The sequence below is a fragment of the Maniola hyperantus genome, chromosome 1, assembly GCF_902806685.2.
Source record: "Maniola hyperantus chromosome 1, iAphHyp1.2, whole genome shotgun sequence".
Lineage (NCBI taxonomy): Eukaryota > Metazoa > Arthropoda > Insecta > Lepidoptera > Nymphalidae > Maniola > Maniola hyperantus.
In genome coordinates, this window is record NC_048536.1 from 2,518,000 (window position 1) to 2,541,199 (window position 23,200).

Consider the following 23,200-nt stretch of genomic DNA (forward strand, 5'->3'; position numbering starts at 1 on the left):
AAATAAAATTAGGCAAATAAACACTGGGCGTTTTTTTGACAAACCTAGTAAAGATTTATGGTAAAAAGTCTATGTGAAGTTTAGTGAATGGCAACAATTTTATCCGCCCATAGATCGCCACTCTCCACGAGTTTTTTAGTCTGTGCTTTGTCTTCGAGAGTGACGTATGAACAGCCGAAACGAAAACGAAAGAAAAGCCTCTTGTGCCGTTGTTATCTTCTATCATATCTGAAGAATGGAGACAAACGGCCAAGCGAATGGGCTTAAATCTAAAAAGAAAGAAAACGGCGACGGCAAGGACAATTTGTGGTAATTGGTCACTGTTAATTTACGACTTACATGCAGCATCCATATAGGGTATCCAATGTGTCACACCTACGTGATGTCAAAGAATTGTACCTGAGAAATATGTGACCTGGCTCCGACGTCTTACCTTTGTTTGTAAAGAAGCCGTGGAATATGTGTTACAATCAATTTGGGACCGTTTCCCTCGACGTCAAGTGAGATTTAACTATTACATTTTTCATATGAAAATTTTCCTCTGTATTGGAGTGATATGTTTACAGGTCCGCTATTTTAGAAGAAGTTCAGAACCAGGGGAACACAAAATTGCCGTCGAACAAGAATGTGCTGGTATTGGGTGATAATGAGACGGGCAAGACCACATTAGTAGCTAAATTACAAGGTGTGGAAGACCCTAAGAAGGGGTCAGCACTCGAATATGCATATATAGATGTTAGAGATGAGTACCGTGATGGTGAGTTACTAATTTATAAACCACTAGACTATTCCATGAGACTTCGTCTGCTTGATATATAGGTTTAATTAATATAAAAATCTCATGGAAACTCTTTGAGTTTCCTGGATAAATACTAGCCTATATGTTAATTCAGGGTTTAAGTTATCTCCCTTCCAAGTTTCAGCCAGAATAGTTCAGTCAACGTGGTGTGAAGGAGTCACAAACATCTAAACATCCACACTTTCACATTTATAATACATACTAGCTGATCCGGCAAACTTCGTACTGCCTAACAGTAAGTTATATGTGGCAGAAAACATGGACACTCGTTTATTATGATGACTAGCTTATATGATCGCGACTTCGTTCGCATGGACTACACAAATTTCAAACCCCTATTTCACCCCCTTAGGGGTTGAATTTTCAAAAATCCTTTCTTGGTGGATGTCTAAGTCATAATAGCTATCTGCATGCCAAATTTCTGCCAGATCTGTCCAGTAGTTTGAGCAGTGCGTTGATAGATCAGTCAGTCAGTCAATCCTTTTATATATTTAGATGAAGATATTCCTTGCAAAAGAATTATTACCATTACATTCTATGGGAGTGATTTTGGTAAGATCAATGCTCATATTTTAAATCTCTTTTTGTAGTAAAGGTATAGGTAGGTAGATTTAAGTTATTGTAGGCAAACTAATCGAACTCGACTGAACTTAAGAGATGCTTATATTATTGATTTTATTTTTATTTATAGGGGAGGGAGATTTTATTATAAAGAGGAGATATTTTTTATTATTATTTTTAATACACTAAGCAGCTTTCGCTGATGCGTCTATATCAGAACTGCTTAAATAAAAATAGCCTAATCTATTCTTGAACTGTTTAACAGAACTTGACATAACCACATCTTTAGGCAATTTATTCCGTATGTGAACAACTCTGTTGGTCAGAAAGTGTTTTAATGGATTTGACGATGGCAATTTATATTGTAGCTTCATATCATGTCACCTAAATCTAGGATTGCTCCTTCTTGGAAACATGATAGCGAGATTTCTGTACTAATTCAATTCTTATTTTATTTTAGCTTTATATTAACTAGATATTTATTTCCAGATCACACAAGACTAAGCGTCTGGGTCCTAGATGGGGATCCAGGGCACACAAACCTGCTCAAGTTTGCACTGAGTGAAGACACATTCCCACACACTCTGGTCGTCCTCACGGTGGCCATGACCACGCCCTGGGGCATCCTGGACCAGCTGCAGAGCTGGGCCTCTGTGCTCGGCGACCATATAGACAAATTGGATCTCACACCTGGTGAGTTTTTGACGTGTCATTTTTTGCATATGGATTCTAAATCCCTGTCTGGAACTAGAATTTGTTTGCAACTAGGGCATTGTCTAAAATTAGAACTCTAGAACTAGAACCCTGTCTAGACCTAAAACCCTGTCTAGAATAAGAACTTTGTCTTTTACTTTTGAGAAATCAGTTTTGAACCATGATCTGAGAAATAAGTTTTCAACTATGATCTGAGAAATTATTTTTAACTATGATGTGAGAAATAAACTTTCAACTATGATCTTAGAAATAAGTTTTCAACTATAATCTAAGAAATGAGTTTTAGACTATAAACTTTAGCACCGATTGTAACTATAGTCAACCAATGTGGCTAATTCCATTGTACACAATCTCTAAACTAAACTAAAATGTCACGCCTAAATCTATTGCTATCCCTTTCATAATGTTGCTTGCGGAAAGGGATGGCACTAGATTTAGACCTGTTAATTGAGTTTAGTTTAGAAATTTTGTACAAGAGAATCGGCCCCATTTACTATTTTTGATAGCAATTTAGAAGATAATATCTTTTTGCGAAATATGTGTGCTGTCACTGTTAAGTTTATTTCAAACTACGGGATATAAATTATGTTATAGACTGGTCAATATTGGCATTCCCAATATTGAACAGACTGTAATATGATTTATATCCTTTAGTGTGAAATAAACTTTATAGTTTTATCCAACATATTGATAGATTTGTTTACTACTTTCTTTAACTATTATTAACTAATAATCTAGATATATAAAAGGGAAAAGTGACTGATTGACTGATCTATCAAGGCACAGCTCAAACTACTGGACAGATAACGGGCTGAAATTTGCCATGCAGATAGCTATTATGACATAGGCATCAGCTAAGAAAGGATTTTTGAAAATTCAATACATTTTGATAAATGAAATAGGGCTTTAAAAAGATTCATTTATTAAAATTAATTTCACTGCCACCACAAATAGTGCAAGAGCATAACAAAAGCTATACACTGCTAATTAACTATACAGTCTATTATTAAACCAGAGGCGTTATCATTTTAATGTCAAACACTGACAGTGCATGGTGGTATCATTAACTGATTGCGTGACTCATTGGCGCATCCTAATTGGATATTTTTACCCGATTGCACCAGAAGGAGGGTAATGTTTTTAAGTGCAATAATTTTTTTCAATAAAACATTTTTTTTGAATTTTTGGAACGGGATGAGTGCTTTTGTTGCATTTCGTAGACCTCCTACATTCAAATAAACAAACATTACGAGTACTTATTTATAATAAACTAGCGATCGGCCACGCCTTCGCACGGGTGCAATCAGCAATGTAGATAGTAGATACTAATGTGGTTATTTCGTTATCATCATCATGGTCAACCCATTCCGCCTCACTACAGAGCTCGGGTCTCCTCTCAGAGTGAGAAGGGTTTTGGCCATAGCCTACCACGCTGGCCAAGTGCGGTTTGGCAGACTTCACACAACTTTCAGAACATTATGGAGAACTCTCAGGCCTTCAGGTTTACTCACGATGTTTTCCTTCACCGTTAAAGCGTGATATTTAATTAATTAAAACGCACGTAACTCCGAAAAGTTAGAGGTGCGCGTGCCCGGGATCGAACCCCCGACCTCCGATTAGAAGGCGGACGTCCTAACCACTAGGCTATCACAGCTTAATAGAGTATAATATTAGTGTAGATTATTAAGCGCTCCTTAGTAGTCTCTTAGGACAATTTCTCGCAAACTGAAGCTTTAAGCTCGACCTTCCCTGCAGAATCTCAACTTGTCAAACAGATACCTACGTTAGATAATGTTTATTTCGCACTGTGACTCACGTGTTACGTCATCCGCGCGTATTACTTCAATGAATGCGTTTCTACTTTATATATGTATAACAGGTTTTACGCTTCACTCGTACTATGACACATTTTCTCGCTCCTTTTATCCATACTAATATTATAAATGCGAAAGTATGTCTGTCTGTCTGTCTGTCTGCTAGCTTTTCACGGCTCAACCGCTCAACCGATTTTGACGAAATTTGGTACAGAGATAGCTTGCATCCCGAGGAAGGACATAGGCTACTTTTTATCCCGGAAAATTGAAGAGTTCCCACAGGATTGTTAAAAACCTAAATCCACGCGGACGAAGTCGCGGGCATCAGCTAGTTTTTTATAAATAAACTTTTTAGGGTTCCGTACCTCAAAAAGAACCCTTATCGTTGTCTGTCTGTCTGTCAAGAAACCTAGAGGGTACTTCCCGTTGACCTAGAATCATGAAATTTGGCATATAGGTAGGTCTTATAGCACACGTAAGGGGAAAAATCCAAAAACCATGAGTTTGTGGTTACATCACGAAAAAAAAATTAAAATGTGTTCATGAACAAATAATTTGTATTTTCAACTTTCAAAGTAAGATTACTATACCAAGTGGGGTATCATATAAAAGGGCTTTACCTGTACATTCTAAAACAGATTTTTATTTATTTTTATGCTTAGTAGTTTTTAATTTATCGTACAAAATGTGGAAAAAAATCCGAGTCTAGTACGGAACCCTCGGTGAAGTTATAACAAAACTAGCTTATGCTCGCGACTTCGTCCGCGTGGACTACACAAATTTAAAACCCCTATTTCACCCTCTTAGGGGATGAATTTTCAAAAATCCTTTCTTAGCGGATGCCTACGTCATAATAGCTATCTGCATGCAAAATTTCAGCCCGATCCGTCCAGTAGTTTGAGCTGTGCGTTGATAGATCATTCAGTCAGTCAGTCAGTCACCTTTTCCTTTTATATATTTATAGATTAGTAGAATCATTGTCATCATTCGACTAAAAAGTCGAATTGCGCGTGAACCAAGTCGTTCTCATAAATAAAATAAAAGCTATAAATATAAGCATAGGTGCTATTTTTATATAAATAAAGCCAAAAATGTGTCAGCCAAAAAACTTAAAATGTTTTTTACGCCTATAAAATCCTAGTAACTTTTTGTGTGTTTTTTACGCTTATAAAGTATCGTAAAATGCGTGATACCTAATTTCATATTGTCGCCATCGACTGAATAGAATCATGTTATTAGATTACGTTTTTTCCTTCGATTTAGTTACATTGCTCTGTAATGCTTACATTGCAAGAACAAGATATGTATTTTTGAGGAATTTAGCAAACTTTCTTTCTTTCGATTCCTATTATGTTGCAAAAGTTTTGCAGATTTTTATGGCAATATCTATCTATAATATACATATATGTAACTTATATCTACTCCTAGTAACCTGACCATTCTCTTTTCCTTTCCGATACACATCTTGATACCTAGTAAATTATTTCTTTATTTATTTGATCGCTCACAAAGTTGTGACAGTAAAATGTTTACGATCGTAGTTAAAAGGACATCTGTTTATTTAACCTTGATCATTAACAACGCGGAATTTAACATTCCTCTTGTAGATATAATATATGTATACACCTGCAGTATATTCAATATTTTTTAATTTATTTATCAAAACATATTCCTATCCTACTTTAGTTTTTTATACATACAGGTAAAGCCCTTTCAAATCTTATGATACCCCACTTGGTATAGTTATCTTACTTTGAAAATTGAAAATACTAATTATTTCTTTATTAACACATTTTAATCTTTTTTTGTGTGATTTAACCACAAATCCACGGTTTTCGGATTTATTCCTTTACTTGTGCTATAAGACCTACCTACCTGCCTTTCATGATTCTAGGTCAACGGGAAGTACCCTATAGGTTTCTTGACAGACACGACAGACGGATCCTACAAGGGTTCCGTCTTTCCTTTTGAGATACGGAACTCTAAAAACACAGGTACACTGGTACCACAGTAAAACTGTGCTGGTACTGTCATAAATAATTGCATTGCACAGAGTTCCCACTTCCCAGCTATGCGTTTTATAAGTCATTTCCACTTACTACGTCAAAGATCTCTGTCGGCGGTCGTCACCTTTAGCGAAATGTCTAAAATAAATCTCACGCGAGCTACAATATCTTTCGTTCTATTTGTACTACTTCCGTTGAGCTTTTTTACTTTCATATTTATAACTTTTATGTTTATTTTATTTATCATACTATCCTGAAAGTTGAATAGGTCAGGATCAAAAGTCAAGGAAGAAAGGAAGGAAAGTCGCATTCTGATCAAAAAGAGACAGGTATTTATTTACATCGCACTGAATGTAAAAAGTTTTTCTCGATCTTGAAACAACAGTGAAATGATAATTGTTGATCCTGACCTCCTCAGTTATAAATTCAAATTCAAATAATTTATTCAAAATCCAAACTAATATTATAAATGCGAAAGTGTGTCTGTCTATCTGCTAGCTTTTCACGGCCCATCCGTTTACCCGATTTCAATGAAATTTGGTTCAGAGATAGCTTGCATCCCGGAAAACCACGGATTCCCACGGGATTTTAAAAACCTAAATCCACGCGGATGAAGTCGCGGGCATCATCTGGTAGGTAATAAATTACACTTTTTGATGGTCGGTTCTTGTATTTGTAAGATATAGTGGGGATAATTATAACGCGAACTTAAAACTAAAGCTACGAGGGTTCCAAACGCGCCCAAATCTGAGAAGAGCCCATCATATTTATTCAATGCATAGATATTCCCTTCAGTTTTTCTTGCCAACTTCCTGCTAAATAATATAACTTGAGTGCCTTTAAGCCTCAATAGCTCAACCGGTAAAGGAGTGGACTGAAAGCCGAAAGGTCGACGGTTCAAACCCCGCCCGTTGCACTATTGTCGTACTCCTAGCACAAGCCTGACGCTTAGTTTTAGAGGAAAGGGGAATATTAGTCATTTAACATGGCTAATATTCTTTAAAAAAAAAGTGCCTTCAATGGGCACCTTTCGCGTCATCTCTGTAATCTAATTGGGTCTACTGAACGCGTCTTAGGTCTGCTCCGTTCAGTGGACAGACACCCTAATGAGGATTTTCGTCCAACTAAGCATGAAGCGTGAACCTACTAGAAATGCGTAAACTACTTTAGCCGGAGGGGTGACACCTAAGCTGCGGTATATCGGATTTCAGTTCGTCGTTTTTTTACTCGACTACATCATCATCATGATCAACCCATCCCCGACTCGACCAATTCGACTGTAAATCATACGAACCTGTGATAGCCTTGTGGTTAGGGCGTCTGCCTTCTAGTCGGAGGTCGGGGGTTCGATCCCCCGGGCACGCAGAGTAATGTGCGTTTTAAGAAATTAAATAGCACTCGCTTTAACGGTGAAGGAAAACATCGTGAGGAAATCTCAGAGTTCTCCATAATGTTCTCAAAGGTGTGTGAAGTCTACCAATCCGCACATGGTCAGCGTGGTAGACTATGGCCAAAACCCTTCTCACTCTGAGAGGAGACCCGTTCTCTGTAGTGAGCCGGCGATGGGTTGGTCATGATGAGATTATACGTTTGTTGTGTCGTTTTCCCCTTTACCTTGTGGTCGTGACCGGTTCCACCAAGGATCCTCTTTTGGACGAGCGACATCACCCCAAGTACGTCAGATTTTGGAGTTCCGTACTTCAAAAAGAAAAAAAAGAACCCTTATAAGATCACTTCGTTCTCTATGTCTGTCAATTTGGCTTAGCTAATTATAAGACAATTTGGCTGATATCGTATTACTTAAATATTGTAACCCTTTGGCCTTGACCCAGTGCGCTTTGCCAAAACGGATTTCCTGAGACTTACCTACCTATCTGTTCTAAATATTATAAAGAGGTAATGTTTGTAAGTTTGTTTGTAGAGGATACAAACTACTCTGTGACTACTGAACTGATTTTTAAAATTCTTTCACCAGTAGAAAGCTACTTCATTATTCCTGAGTGACATAGGATATATTTTATTTCAAAAAAACTAGAGGTCAATAAGAAAATTGTAATAAGCTACCCGTGCGAAGCCGGGGCGGCTAGTCTAAATATATAAAAGGAAAAGGTGACTGACTGGCTGACTGACTGATCTATCAACGCACAGCTCAAACTAATGGACAGATCGGGCCGAAATTTGGCATGCAGATAGCTATTATAGCGTAGACATCCGCTAAGAAAGGATTTTTAAGAATTCAACCCCTAAGGGGGTGATATAGGGGTCTGAAATTTGTGTAGTCCACGTGGACGAAGTCGCGAGCATAAGCTAGTTTTTGTAGAAATACATGTAAAATATATGAAAAAAATAGAGAGGAAATAATATAGCTCAAAGTGCTCACCGCACGCGAGGTGACTCGAGTAATTAATTCGTGAAAGTGCATAACAATAAGATTCTTATACCTATCAAATTCGCTGTGTTCAATCCAGTTCACTCGTACCTACTCGTCGTGAGATGGTACACATTTTATATAGAGATATATCCATACTAATCCTAGTACAAATATTATAAACTACCTTATGCCCGCGTCTTTGTCTGCTTGGATTTAGGTTTATAAAAATCCTGTGGGAACTCTTTGCGAGATAAAAAGTAGTCTATAGTAGTCTTTATTCTGGTAGGAGGCTTCGGGCGAGGCTAGTTACCTTACCACCTTACCGGCAAAACCGGGCCGACAAACGTAGTTAGCGTTCCGGTACGATGCGTCCGCGAATAAAATGCCATCAACAAAATTTTCGTTTGTCCTCCCACAGAACAAAGGTTACAAAGTAAAAAGCAACAAGTGCAGAAGTGGCAGAGGTACACGGAGCCGGGCGACGAGCTGGAGCCGAACGCGTCGTCGCCCATGAAGCGCTCGTCGCGCAACCTGTCCGACGAGCTCGACGACGACGACGACGACAACCCGCTGCCGGAAGCCGTACTTACCACCAACTTGGGCCTCGATATTGTCGTCGTTGCCACTAAGGTGAGTGAAAAAGCCACCAACGACATTCATCCCCCACAGAACAAAGGTTACAAAGTAAACCTACGCTGCGCCCTAAGTAAGCTATCCCTTCCCTCCCTTCGGCGGTGTTCCCATTAGATTACAACATGAGGTCATTCAGAGGGCGGATCAACGAATTCCTGAAAGGCCGGCAACGCATTGGCAGTGCTTCTGGTTTTTTTTTATTTTTTTTTTATTTTATTCAGATACAAGTTAGCCCTTGACTGCAATCTCACCTGATGGTAAGTGATGATGCAGTCTAAGATGATAGCGGGCTAACCTGGAAGGGGTATGGCAGTTTTTATTAAACCCATACCCCTTTGGTTTCTACACGGCATCGTACCGGAACGCTAAATCGCTTGGCGGCACGGCTTTGCCGGTAGGGTGGTAACTAGTCACGGCCGAAGCCTCCCACCAGACCAGACCAGAAATTTAGAAATTATAAAATTCCAAACCCCTGCCAGGAATCGAACCCGGGACCGCCCACTAACAAGACCACAGCGCTCACCACTACGCCAGGGAGGTCGTCAAATGGTGCTGCAAATGTTAGTTTATTTAAAAAAAAAGGTGAATGGGTACTGTTTTCATTAATGTCAAGTATTAGGAAGAAAAATTTCTTCACTTTTAGCAAAAACACTTTGTATAAAACTTGAAACTAAAGAGTAATAAATAATGATATCCCAAAATGCTGATTTTTTTAACGCTAAAGTGATTTGACGTTCGAATTCTACCAACATTAGTGAACTTCAGATCTTGAAATTAATAGCTAATTTCAAGATCTGAAGTTTTGAATAATTGAATAGCTTGTAAAATTTCTATGTAATTGTTAAAGATGTAACTGTAATGTTAAATATGTAACTATCAAACTATTGTCTCTCATTTAGATTTTGGACCCTAATCACGCGTCAGTGAAAGCCACAGTCAACATCCGTTCACTGGATTTTTTCTCATTGTTTATACATTGAAGATATTGTGTTTCATTGAAATGTATACCATACCTAATATAGGTTGTCATGGTTATAGTTCGTCACCTTTTTTTTCAATAATGCTCAGTTAACCGAGAATTAATATTGCCAGTTAAGCCAGAGCCCAAAAATATTTGTAGCAATTATTGATGATCATTTTCTAGCCTTATCTGGGTATAGCTAACAATAATGACCCTTATTTTCAAATATTTACATCAAAAAAACTTTTCTTGGATTCTCGAAGTGTGCGCCATTGATTTGGTAGTCGATGATTTTCGGGTGTTCTTTTCGAGGTTTTCCGGGTGCTGATTACAGATATGACGTTCATTAACTCGCATTCTAATGTCAATTTTTCCTATTATTTTTTAGACTGACTACATGACCACATTAGAAAAGGAGCACGATTATCGCGACGAGCACTTTGACTTCATGCAGCAGTGGATCCGGCGGTTTTGCTTACAATACGGCGCGGCTCTGTTCTATACTAGCGCCAAGGAGGATAAGAACTGTGATCTGCTGTACAAGTACCTCACGCATCGAATATACGGCCTGCCTTTTCGAACACCTGCGCTCATTGTTGAAAAGGACGCTGTTCTGATGTAAGTGTGAACAATCTCCTTCTTATCCTTACCTCATAGTTAATTTTCATTTGAAAAGTTTCTGTAAATCCCACTTCTGATGTTGACCATTAAAGTTACACGAGGATTTTAGTGAATCTCACTTCTGATTGATGATGATGATTAAGTGACTTTTTTAAGCCTAAAATAATAGTCTAGGTTCCGCTCACAATAAACAGGTAAAAATTTGTTAACTTGTGAGTTTGGTGAGCGTCATGATGGTTGGACCATGAGATTATTATGAAGTAAGTTAGTTTTGGAAGTATGTATATGTATGGGGGTAAGATGCGAAAATAATGATCCGATTCTGAAAATTCTTTTACTAATAGCACGCGACAGGTGGAGATGGCAGCCAGGGTATGAGGCGGGGGGATGCCCCCGCACACCCTCACATCACCCGCGCTATCCCGCACCGGGTTCGCTCGGGGGCTGTGCGTGTGTGCACGCCCCATCCCGATTGCCATCTCGACCTGTTGCTTATTATACATTATTACCGATTGCTAAGACTATAAAATTTATCGCTAAAAAATGCAAAGTTCCTATAGGTCACGCAGATAAATTTGGTGATAAAAACTAGTGTTTTATACAAACGGCAAAACAACACATTGCGAAATGTGAAAACCATTTTTTTTCTTTTTGCAGACCCGCAGGCTGGGATAGTATAAAGAAAATTAGTATATTGTATGAAAACATGCAGACGTGCAAGCCCGACGACTACTATAGAGATGTTATCGTACAACCCGCTACGCGGAAGGTGAGTACGTTATCGATAACGGACAGACAGGACAGCGCATTCAAAGCGCACTGGATGTCTGCTTTAGTTTGTAAATTAATTATTTATTAACATAAAATAAGTTTGTTACTAACACATGATATAGAGTGGACTACACAAGATTCAAACCTCTATTTTTCTTTTTCTTTCGTATTTTATCGATATGAATATCGATAAAATACGAAACACGTCCCATACCTATTAAATGTCATTATGACAAACGTCTCAGGTATCAAGCTATATTTTATGTACTATAAAAAAAAATCGTCTCGATTATTTTTAGAGTGGTGGTCACAGGGAAGCAGAAGTGTCAGCGGAGGACGAACAAGCGTTCTTACAGCGGCAACTAGCCGCGTTGCAGGCTGGCACGCCAGCGCCTAGAGCAGATTCCCCTCTAAGAACCACGCAGAGAACTACAGCACAGGTAAGTGTATCCGGTTCGAAGGACCTGGTTATACCTACAGTGACAACTGGCTGCAATGCAGTCTAGTACGCCCGCGCCTAGAAGGTGTGCGCTCTTAAGAACCACCCAAAGAACTACAGGATAGGTATAAGTATCCGGGTTGAAGGACGAGGTTCTCCCTGCAGCGACAACTGGCTGCATTGCATACTGGTACGCCCGCGCTTAGAGTAGGTTCGCTTTCAAGGACCACCCAGAGAACTACAGCACAGGTAAGTGTATCCGGTTCGAAGGACCAGGTTTTACCTACACTGTAAACTGACTGCAATGCAGGCTGACACGCCCGCACATAGAGTAGGTTCGCTTTTAAGAACCACCCAGAGAACTACAGCACAAGTATGTGTATCCGGTTCGAAGGACCAGGTTTTAGGACCTCGTAAAAATTGACGGTCTCAAACCAGCTGTTGTTCTGTTTGGGGGCATTTTTACGCACAGAAGTACGTTTGCTTTCGTTACTTCCGTTCTTCTACTTCTTTTTAGAAAGAAGAAGAAAGAAGTTTTACTTATATAATTTTCGTTTTAAATTTCATTGACCAAGTAAGAATATTGGCCTTGTTAGACATAACTAATATTCCGTTTTACCTTAATTAAATTACTGTTTGTTCTCGCCTGTTGACATCGACTGATCTCATGTATGTGTAGGAAAGACTGAAATGCCTAAAAGATAATGATGATAATGATTAAGACGGATAAGTCAGGACTACTACTTATTAGATTAACCGAGCCTACGTGGGCGTACTAACAATAATCTCGCACACTACGAGACATATCACCAACTACCCTCAACTATACCTACCGTCAATAATAATGAGTCATGACAACAACGTCTCTTATGAGACTAGACAAACCCTAAGTAACACTAGCTAAGTCCCTACCTAGCTACCGGCTCCACCATGTCCCCATACCAGTCCCAGACCAACAAGCTAACCTAGCTATTACAACCTATATTAGTTAAATCACCATCAACCACAACAATGACTTTAGTCTAATGCAAATTGAAGCAATACGAGAGGACTTACCAGATAAACAGCTGGTGAACACACACTATACCATCATTCACACAATCACATCACTTTTCACAACCTAGTACTATAACCTTTAACAACTGAAACCACATTAGGTCACAACAACAATGATAATAATAAAACCTACAGTACGACACACATAGTATCCACTGAGAAGCGCCTCTGGCCGAAGCCAAACGAATAATCCTCTGCTTCGCACCGCGCCTGCCATTTTATTGTCTCAAAGTCGGCGGTGGGAAGCATGACGTAATGTTCAATGCGCAATCTATTTTTTTTTTTTTTTGTATTTATTTCGATTTAGACTCATTACAAGCGCTTACGAAAGTCAAATCGGCATAGTACAATACAATAATAAAATGATTGTACAAAATATGGCATATTATAATCTAGATAATACTAGTTAAAGATGGCATAAAAATTATTAAGTTACCCAAGCACCTTGTCGTAGTTTTGTAATAAAATGTCATAAATGCACTATATAAAATCTATTCACAACAAATGACGGCGCTGCCGTCATATGTATTAATGTTACCCATATAATATCGTTGCTGTGATAGCTGTGATAGCCTAGTGGTTAGGACGTCCGCCTTCTAATCGGAGGTCGGGGGTTCGATCCCGGGCACGCACCTCTAACTTTTCGGAGTTATGTGCGTTTTAATTATTTAAATATCACTTGCTTTAACGGTAAAGGAAAACATCGTGAGAAAACCTGCATGCCTGTGAGTTCTCCATAATGTTCTCAAAGGTGTGTGAAGTTTACCAATCCGCACATGGCCAGCGTGGTAGATTTGGCCAAAAACCTTCTCACTCTGAGACCCGTTGTCTGTAGTGAGCCGGCGATGGGTTGATCATGATGATGATAATATCGTTGTGTAATATTTCAGCTGGACGGGGCAAAGCTTGGCATGGGTCCCGGCACGCCGGGCAATGAGGGTGTCTTGGCCAACTTCTTCAACTCTCTACTAAACAAGAACAAGCCCGGCTCGCCCGGCACGGGGGCTCCTGACGCACACAATATAATTATTTAGTCACTATATTGAGCATGCAATATTTTTAATTTCTTTAATTTCAATATTTTTTAAATTCTAATCCTATGTTCTTTTCTTTTTGTAACATAAAATTCTAAAGAGTGAAACAAAAGTGGCGGATGACGGATGCTTCCGTCAGAGTCGTATTATCTTGCAAGACGACTGTCTAAATTCAATATCGCCGTTGAATTTTACGTTTGATTCAAACATCGTTACCATCGTTTTTTTTCTAAAATCTTTAATTTCTTTTTTAATAATTATTATTTTGTTTGTCCCACAAATGAGGATTTTCTTTAAAAATGTCGATTACTTCAATCCATGCTTCCGGTTCGTCCGGCGTCATTTTAATTTTTTTAATGCGCGCGCGCAACCAACGCGCAACACAACTTGACGGCTGTCGCGACCGAACTGACAAAATAAATCGGGCCGACGCGACGCGACGGCCCTACACACTTGCAGGGCGACAGGGCGTTTGCCTCAATATAGGAGACATCGGATGCATTTCTTGTCCTGCCGGCCGATTTAGGAAGCGATCTAGGATCGGACTCACAATGACCCTACACACGAGATGTTTAGGAGGCAATCTAGGATCCTCCCCACTTTTCCACGCTGAATTGGCCCTGCCGCAGTGTCGTGAGTAGCGGCCTTAAAAGCCATTAATTGGGAATTGCATTGCCAAATGTCAGTTGTCACTTTGCTTTGTTTGTTGTTGTATTCGTTGAGTTACGGGCTCCTTCTTCGCGTGCTTTCTAATTTTGCTTTTTTTCATTGCCCCCCTGCTTCGTTAACGGACTCCGAGAATCTTGCTTAGGTACACGACTGAATTGGCCTTGTTATTTTGGGATACGACACCACGCCTATCGATTGGATATTGACGAAATGGACCGCTGTGCTAATTGTGGTATACTCATTTTTACTTCTTCAATTGCTCAGCTCCTAGATTGACAAATCTTGCCAAATTTTCAATTATGGATTATTTAAATGTTAGTTTTAAAATGGTGCTACTTTCATCTTGTTATCAACAAAGGGCCCAGGTCTCTATGATGATAATATCGTTGTGTAATATTTCAGCTGGACGGGGCAAAGATCGGCATGGGTCCCGGCACGCCGGGCAATGAGGGTGTCTTGGCCAACTTCTTCAACTCTCTACTATACAAGAACAAGCCCGGCTCGCCCGGCACGAGGGCTCCTGACGCGTCGCCTGCAGCGGCGGCCGCGCGCTCCGATGCGGCAGCGGAGCTCGACCGACTCACGCGGGCCAAGCGCGCGCCGCCGCCCATTGACCTTAACACGTCCGAGTGCTAGCGCGACGCGGCTCAGTCGAGGTTGGTTTAGCTCCTTCATGTATCATCAGTGGGTCTTCTCCGTTTGGCTGGGACGGCCAGACGGGGGTACGGGCCTCCTTACCCGGATGTGGCGCTGGGCATCTTTGTACCCACGTGTTTGTTCTTTTAGCCATTATATAAGCGGCTAGGGCCTGCCATCTTGGCTTTGGGCCCAGGTGGTGTGATTGTTCCCATTCTTTGTTCACCGCGCAGCGGGTGGATCAGCCCATTTCGCCGCGCGCGGTGATGTTGTAGGTCCGTGTTAGTTCAGAGTGGGTCTCCGCACGATGGCGCTAGGTACGCCGTCCAGTGCAGAGACGGGGTCTTGTCCGGTGGGTAAGCAACGGGGATCCACACTGACAATTTATCCCGACAGGTGGCGCCTAAGTGAACCTGCCACAGAGGTGTAATAATCTGTGAAACCGGCGTGTGTGCTGTCAAAAAAACTTTTATATCATGTAAAATGTATAAAATATACTTACATTCTTCAAGAATATATGAGTGCCATTTTCAAGAGTTTTTTGGGCGTGCTGATTACAAAAATGGCATTTATCTTCCAAATCCAAAATGGCCGACTTGCCTTGCCTTTTTTTAAAGAAATCGATATGGGTGTCATTTCCCTGGTTTCGGGTTACTAATAACGAAAATGAAATTAATTTCCAAATTAATAGGTGACGTGATTTAGATGAAATCGGTATGTCATTTTGACAGTTCTTTGTTGATTACAGAATTGATATCCAATTCCAAATCCAAGATGGCTGATGTGTATTTTTAAGAAAATTGTCAAATGATGCTTATTGCATTGTGTAGTAATTTAGTAGAAGTATATTTTTCATTTCTTTACAGGTATATTAGTTTAGCGGGCGCGCAAGATATCGCCTGGCACGTGGAAGCTAAGCGGGCAACGTCCGCGGGCTTCCACATAATATGATACATTGCTGGCTTGTACTTTGTGTTGTCACGCCATATCCACGGCCACGCGGCAACGGAAACCGTATTATTTATTCCGAACGCTTATATTATTGCGACAACCTTCGAGATTCTACCTTTTTATAGTCAGTTAAAAAATTACATCGATCAAGATTGGTTGAGCGCTGTATACATTTTACTAGCCAATCGCAAATGGGGGAAAAAAATATGTTGACCAAGATTGGCAAAGCGAATTTATTTGTTAGCTGATAGTAATTATTGAAAAATATACATTGATCAAGATTGTTCCAGCGCTGTATCCTGTAAGCGATCGCGATTTGTGTAAAAGCAATCACGATTGTTCGAACGATGTATACTGTTTGTTTATCGATCGCGATTAGTAAAATTACAATCAGGATTTTTCGGAACGCTGTATATTATTTTTTAATCAATTACGATTGATCTGATTGGTCGGTTATACGTCATCAACGCTTTCTGTCGACATAATATATCGTTAGTGTTTAATATGCCGAAGGCTTGTATTGTCGCGAAACGAGATTGGTGAATAATTTGTACGTCGATCAAGATTGGTCGAGCGCTGTAGTGTGATTGGTCGGTTACAGGTTTGGTCAACAACGCCATCTGTTGATGAAATATCGTTAGTTTTATAGTATATCCGTCTTGATATTACGAAAATGGTGCGATTAATGCAATAATCGCAATCCTTCTTAGTCCTGTTTTTAAGATAAAATACGTGACACAAAAACTACGTAAATACTCCAAGCTTGTATGAAGATGTTTTATCGTCCACGACGCTCTGTAGTGTGACGTCACAATCCGTTTGCAATTCATAAAACTTTGTATGGAAAAGCTCACTTTGATCTTCATTATATTCTCATTTACTTTAAAAGGTATTTAATAAATAAAAACAAAATTTTCTTGTAATATATCCTAGATCATTTTGTTAGTCTAAGTTTTAACTAAAATTCAACCCGACACACAGAAGCAAATAACAACAATTGCAATAATCGCAATCACAGATTTCGTAATACAGGACAGGATAAGCATTGGTGCGTATTCGGTTGTACAAGATTAAACTGACTGTCTAAAAAGTAGTGTTGTCCTTTTCACGTTGTTCTCTAAAGACAAGGACAGCGCTATTTTTTAGATCCGTCCATTTAGAGATTTGAGTACGATCGAATCAGCACAGCTAACGGCAGTGTGATGTACTTTATATAAAGGTTAATGTATTGTAATATTAAGGAGAAAAGAAGAGACATTTTTTACATAACTTATTAAAACTAATTAATGTTATATCTATGTTTTTTTTGTAATCTATGGCAGCCTTGTATGTGAAGAATGCCTCTGAATATAGTTATAATATATAGTTCACCTAGATTAGCTGGGGAGTCGAATATATTGGAATGTAGATTTGCGCGATTTGAAAGCCACCCGGGCCATATATGAAATATTAGTATTTCAGCCCAAAAACATTCATACATTTCGAGTATCGATACTCTACGTTGTCGAAATGTACTAACCCTACTGATGTAATAGCAGTTTGGTCCCCAGTATGCTCAGTATGAGATTTTACATAGCTTAACAACGTTAGGTTAACAGCCTTGTTTTGATGCTGAAATTCGTCCTTATATACTATCTATATTTCTCATTGTAACTGTTTGTCTCTACAAAATAAATTAAATTCAATTCAATTCAATATCTGCAGCCAGAGCACGAAGCAAAAAATATTGTTCAATTAAAATCGATGATACTGAATTTTCGACCTTAAATCTAGGACCTTTTGATTCATTTTACTTTGACATTATTGTGTTTCGATGCTCGAATTCCATCTACGTTGGTTAGCTGTATTATGCATAAATTTTGAGAACGCGCCCGCCATATTTGCTCTGTGTCAACTGTCATGTTAAAAGTATGGTTTACCCTTAGAGTATTTAAACTAATAGAGAGAAATTACCTGCGGTTTTACCGTGTATTTTTTAGCACAGAAAATGGCGGCGCTTGTTCATAGTATCAGCTAATCAGCTGTCATAACAAAAGATTAGGTTATTTATTTACAAGAAAAGCAAGTACTTACACTGGCACAGCAAATGGCGGAATGTGCCGAAACCCTAATTTTATAGTTATGTTGAAATGTAGTTTTTTTTTTTTTTTTTGAAAATTTCGATAAGCTTGAACTAGTTAGTTTAGAGCTTAGCTATCCGCTATTTTCTATAGGACATTAGGGCAACACTTTATATCTCTAGTCTATGGGTTTACCCAACTATAACATAACTAAAATCGCACTTTTGATATGTCAGTTGACACATATAAATATGGCGATTGGCGAATGCGTTCTTAAAATGTATGCAAATGAAATCTCATATAAGCGCACAGCAATTATTATTTAACGAGAAGGTTTCCAGGTAACGTTCGAGAAATTTTTCATAGATGGCGCTGAATATATTACCACCACTAAAGACGAAAAATAATACCTATATCTATATCATGTATGCTTTAAAATTTAAAATTTAAATCGGATGCGAAATTAATTACTTCTATTATAGTTCACAGATTTTGTGGGGAAAAACTGTAAGGAAAATTGCAGTGCACGCTAGCTCTACTCTTCATCTATGTCATTGATTGACACGACCTAAACATTAAAGCATAGATCATAAATTCAAAATTCTTTGATCTTTTATCGTTATGTATTTTATGTCTTTTTTCTTGTACCTTTATTCGTATTTAAATTTATTATGAATCATCTAGTTAGTGTAAGTGGCACTGCCGTTCTAATTAGATATAAAATAAATAAATAAATAAAGATATAGGTATTTTTTCTCTTTCGTGGCGACCTATGCGAAATATTCAAGAGACATCGATGAAAATTTTATTGAAGCTGTCCCTGAAACTTCCTCATTCCTCAGCTAAGCTAGGCGTTCTATACTTAATTCCATTGCAGTGAAACGAAATCGAGAGTTGTAATAATTTCCTATTCAGTAATATTTTATTTTTTACTTGTAATATTAATAATAATAATACGTTTTATGATATTAAGTATTTATTTAGTTAGCTTATGTTTGAATTTATTCGATAATAGAGCCTTTTGAATCCTCTTGAGATTAACGAGTATTTTATATAGAACTGAATCGGTAATGATGACAAAATCTAAAGATCAGTACACATTGATCCAGTGCGTTCAGCCAGTGCAGGCTACATAAACGCCGCTGTTTGCGAATTGCTCTCAGATCTATTTATATTTTGTCTGGAAACCCATAAAAGTCGGTCCGCACATGTTTTTGGCCAAGTGGTCTATGCACATTCGCCGAGTGCGTTGGTTCAATGTGTGCTAAGTTATCATACAAATATGAGTCAGGGTTACCATGTTAAATTTTATGAATTTAGGACTTCCCAATTTTACTATTGAATTCGATCAAAAAATTGAATGTTTTTGTATTTAATTCATAACTATAAGATTTCTGAAAAATAACTAACACAACTATTCAATACATTTATTGTTTAGTTTAATTGGTTTCAGTTCTATTTAAATTGCTCATATCCAAAATTGTGATCTTCTATGAAGACTGACAGTCATGTGGGGATATTATAGTATGCACAATACAGTCTATATTTGTACAAATCATTTCTTATTGTAACGAAAAAACGGGGTTTGGACAAAAATAGTTTACACCTGCTTAATTTAATTTGTACAAATCATTTCTTATTGTAACGAAAAAAACGGGGTTTGGACAAAAATAGTTTACCTGCTTAATTTATTTAAAGAATTTAAATAATTATACAGTTGATTTTCTATGCTTTATGATAAAATTTTACTAATTTCGAAGTTAATATGAGATTTGAGATTACGGTCAGAAACAAAGGAAATTTAAAATTTTGCGAGAGAGATTCTTCATCACTTTGTACGGGCAGATATGGTAGTGCCCTAACATTTCAATTAGCGGAGTTCCGCTAAATTTTGTCAATAGCTTAATGATAAGTTTTGTGCAGACACATTTGAACAGTAGGTAATATCTAACACAACACTAACTACAGAATTATTAGGCGTTAAATAAAACTTTTACTCTTTGACAAACTTGTGCTAAACAATATATTCTTAATTTTTTTTACACAAGCAGGTAAATCACCACAAACTATTAAAAAATACATAATGTTAACTTTTATTGCTCATAATGTAATGATCGAAATGTAAAACTCATTAATTGTAAGGACACTATCCACTAACGCATATCGTAGATTCGCATTCGAGAAATTAACTATAATATTGTCAAACTACGTATTAAACTGCATTCATGTAAAACCCTGAAAGTTTTAGTGGACAGCGGACCTTAATCGTGGAATTGTAATGGTGACCTTTTTGTGTTTTGTTATAGCTAAATTTATTTATTTTCAAATACATTAACTTAACACAGTATATTATGCTTTTTCTACCCATACTCTGTGAGGTGATGTAATTATTATGTATAAAAGACGTAATTTCCTAACATTGGATTATGTTCATATTTGGTGCAATACAGAACATTCCAAACCTGGTTTGGTGCTTATTATTATAGTAAAATTATCGAATAATATTATGGAGTTTCATTTAATTCTTGCCCAACGCTCTCTCAACTGATGAATGATTTTATTGCAGGCACTAAAGGTCACTATTAACTAATTCGAACTTATTAACTGTAACTTTTGAAATTATTATTGAGTACTTAACATTCGCTTTATTAACTGCTATCCGTTGACATTTAAACGTTAAATATACTAATAATCTTTCTACAAAAAGAATAGCATCTCGAATCATAATTTCTTCTCTTTAGAGCTTTATTTATGGAACTCGAAATGTTTAAATTTACTTGGCTTCGAATCGGCTGCCAACTTTGAGACTAGTTAAGGGTTACGTTTGTCCCTTCAAACTTCGTTAGAACTTAGAATACAAAATCTAAATTTATTTAAAATATCAAAATTAAGATGAGGCCGAAAAATTCATTCAAAGTTTTTTAAGTAAAATTCATTAAGTAATCATTAAAAGACTATCCTGGGAATATAAAACGCGTGGCAGCCGTTGTGTTTTAAAAACAATATTTGAAGCATGATTTAACAAGAACTTATTTGCTTTAAATATTATTGAGGCAGCTATTCATTAAAAAAAAACTTATAATAATCCTTATTTCTATAAGTAGGGAAGACTAAAATTAGTGCTGTCAACAAAAATTTGCATAGAAGAATAAAAATATTTTTATAGTGAGGGATAATGTTAGGTTAGGTGGCTAAAGTGCATTATAAATCTTTATTAATATATACCCACTTTTTTAAAATATCTTTTTTTTCATAAAGGCCTATACTTGATACTGGGACAGTTTTGTTTAAATAAATTCTTCAATAGTCAGTAATAGTTAGGTAATTTTTACTTTATGATTTACTATATAATATTCATATTTTAATCGAAAAACCATATTCTTGCAAAAATAGTCATGAATTTTTAACAGTTATTGTTGTACACTAAACTAAATTTAATATACAGATAGATATATACAAGAACGACTTGATTTTTATTCCTTTGAATACTTAGTTTAGTTATCAACAATCTTTCAACTAAAATTAAAATCCAACATATTTTTGCTCACTTAGATTATATCTTTTAATACTAGTCAAAACAACAGTTCGATTTATGCATAGTTATTTTTTTTCATATTTGATAACGACTATAATATGTACTGTGATATAATTCTTATAGAACAAAAATAATATACCTATCCTTAATTTGCACTACCTAATATATGAATTAGCCACTTACCATCCTCGGATTACGAATAGCTAAAAATTAATAATACTTATGAGTTTTTAAGTATCTTTATTTTATTTTAAGAAAACACCATGGACTTTTAGTTTGGAAAATATATTGATGAATATGTCTTCTATACGCATATTAAGGCTTAGCAGTCATTACAATTATTATTGTTATTTATTGATTCTATTGCCCTATTAAGTCCTAAAAAAACTTAATTAAAATAAACTAAGCTCAGATTGGTGTTAATTTTGTTAAACTAAAATCTAAATTGACTTGTTATTAATTGTGATAGATTGCAGTATTTTTCGTCAAGTCAATTTAGTTTGTTTCGTCAAATTGGTTTATGTAAAAAGACTAAACATTAAATAAATAATGCTGTATTCTTAAAAATAAACCTATAAATTACATTCATTTTCATAGTGTTTAATATTACCGCAAAGGCGTAGTGATTTACTGTTAGATTCTGATTCATTAGTTATTACGCTTTTAATAGTTTAGAGATAAGTATTTATAGCCACCCTTTTTTGGTTGTATAATATTCGATAATGGAGAAATATTGATATTTACCATTTCTGTTGTATGCAGAACTTTAACGAAAATAAACTAAATAACCTAATAAAACAATCGCGTTTGTAAGTACTTAGTATTGATGCGTAAATATCTGCTTAAAAAAAACGGAAATTTTTTAGCCCTTCTTGGCTGAAACTAAACTAAATTTTGTTGAGTTAAAGATTTGTGTATACCAGAATTAGTACAAGTATCTTATTATTGGATAACTTAATTTATTAATCGATAAGTTAACATACAAAGAAAATATTGAATTGTTTGTAATGATGAGTGTAAAATTAAAATATGTGCGAAATGGAATATATTCAATAGATTCCAATAAGTCGCCAAGTTAGAAGTTGGGATACCTACCTACCTATAATATGAGAATTTTATATCATACCTTAAATATCATATTAATATTTCTATAATAATAATAGGTACCTACATATTGCTAGCAACAAAAAACAGATTTACACTTGATAAAAATATCTATGACAAATTTTGTAGTATTATAACTAGTTTAACTATTATTTTCATCATCGTTGCTGATGTTTCTAATAGAAATAAATTATGCCCTATATCATACACACTCAGCTTTGTATGTAAATACAGAGATATAGCAGTGTTACGATTAATTCAAAACCTACGGTTACTATTTTTAGCTTATTGGCGACTATTGTACAAGTTATAACTACTATTATCAAATATTTTAATTAAATAAATTAGCACGGAATCTGTTTATTGCGTTTTTTTTTATTCATAACATAATTAGATACGAACCCGATTAGATACATTTAGGCAGCTCCTGTTGTGAGGACCAAATTGAAAACTACATGCATCGCT

At 36.8% G+C, this 23,200-nt stretch overlaps 1 protein-coding gene and 1 long non-coding RNA gene across 3 annotated transcripts in view; both read left to right on the top strand.

Annotated features, from left to right (window-relative positions):
* LOC138402829 (uncharacterized) overlaps positions 1-23,200 on the top strand; it is a 230,156-nt gene that overhangs the window by 174,024 nt on the left and 32,932 nt on the right. The gene's annotated exons all lie outside the window — the stretch shown is intronic.
* On the top strand, positions 155-23,096 carry Dlic (dynein light intermediate chain). Of its 2 annotated transcripts, XM_034972610.2 has the most exons (9): positions 155-309; positions 567-757; positions 1,850-2,053; positions 8,684-8,895; positions 10,248-10,477; positions 11,138-11,249; positions 11,551-11,691; positions 14,852-15,105; positions 15,952-23,096. In XM_034972610.2, exons 1-8 carry the CDS (start codon positions 236-238, stop codon positions 15,083-15,085), a joined length of 1,398 nt encoding a protein of 465 aa, XP_034828501.1. In that variant the 5' UTR covers positions 155-235; the 3' UTR covers positions 15,086-15,105; positions 15,952-23,096. The 2 variants fall into 2 exon arrangements, with proteins under 2 accessions (XP_034828501.1, XP_069356895.1); XM_069500794.1 differs by lacking the exons at positions 14,852-15,105; positions 15,952-23,096 and adding an exon at positions 13,637-14,399.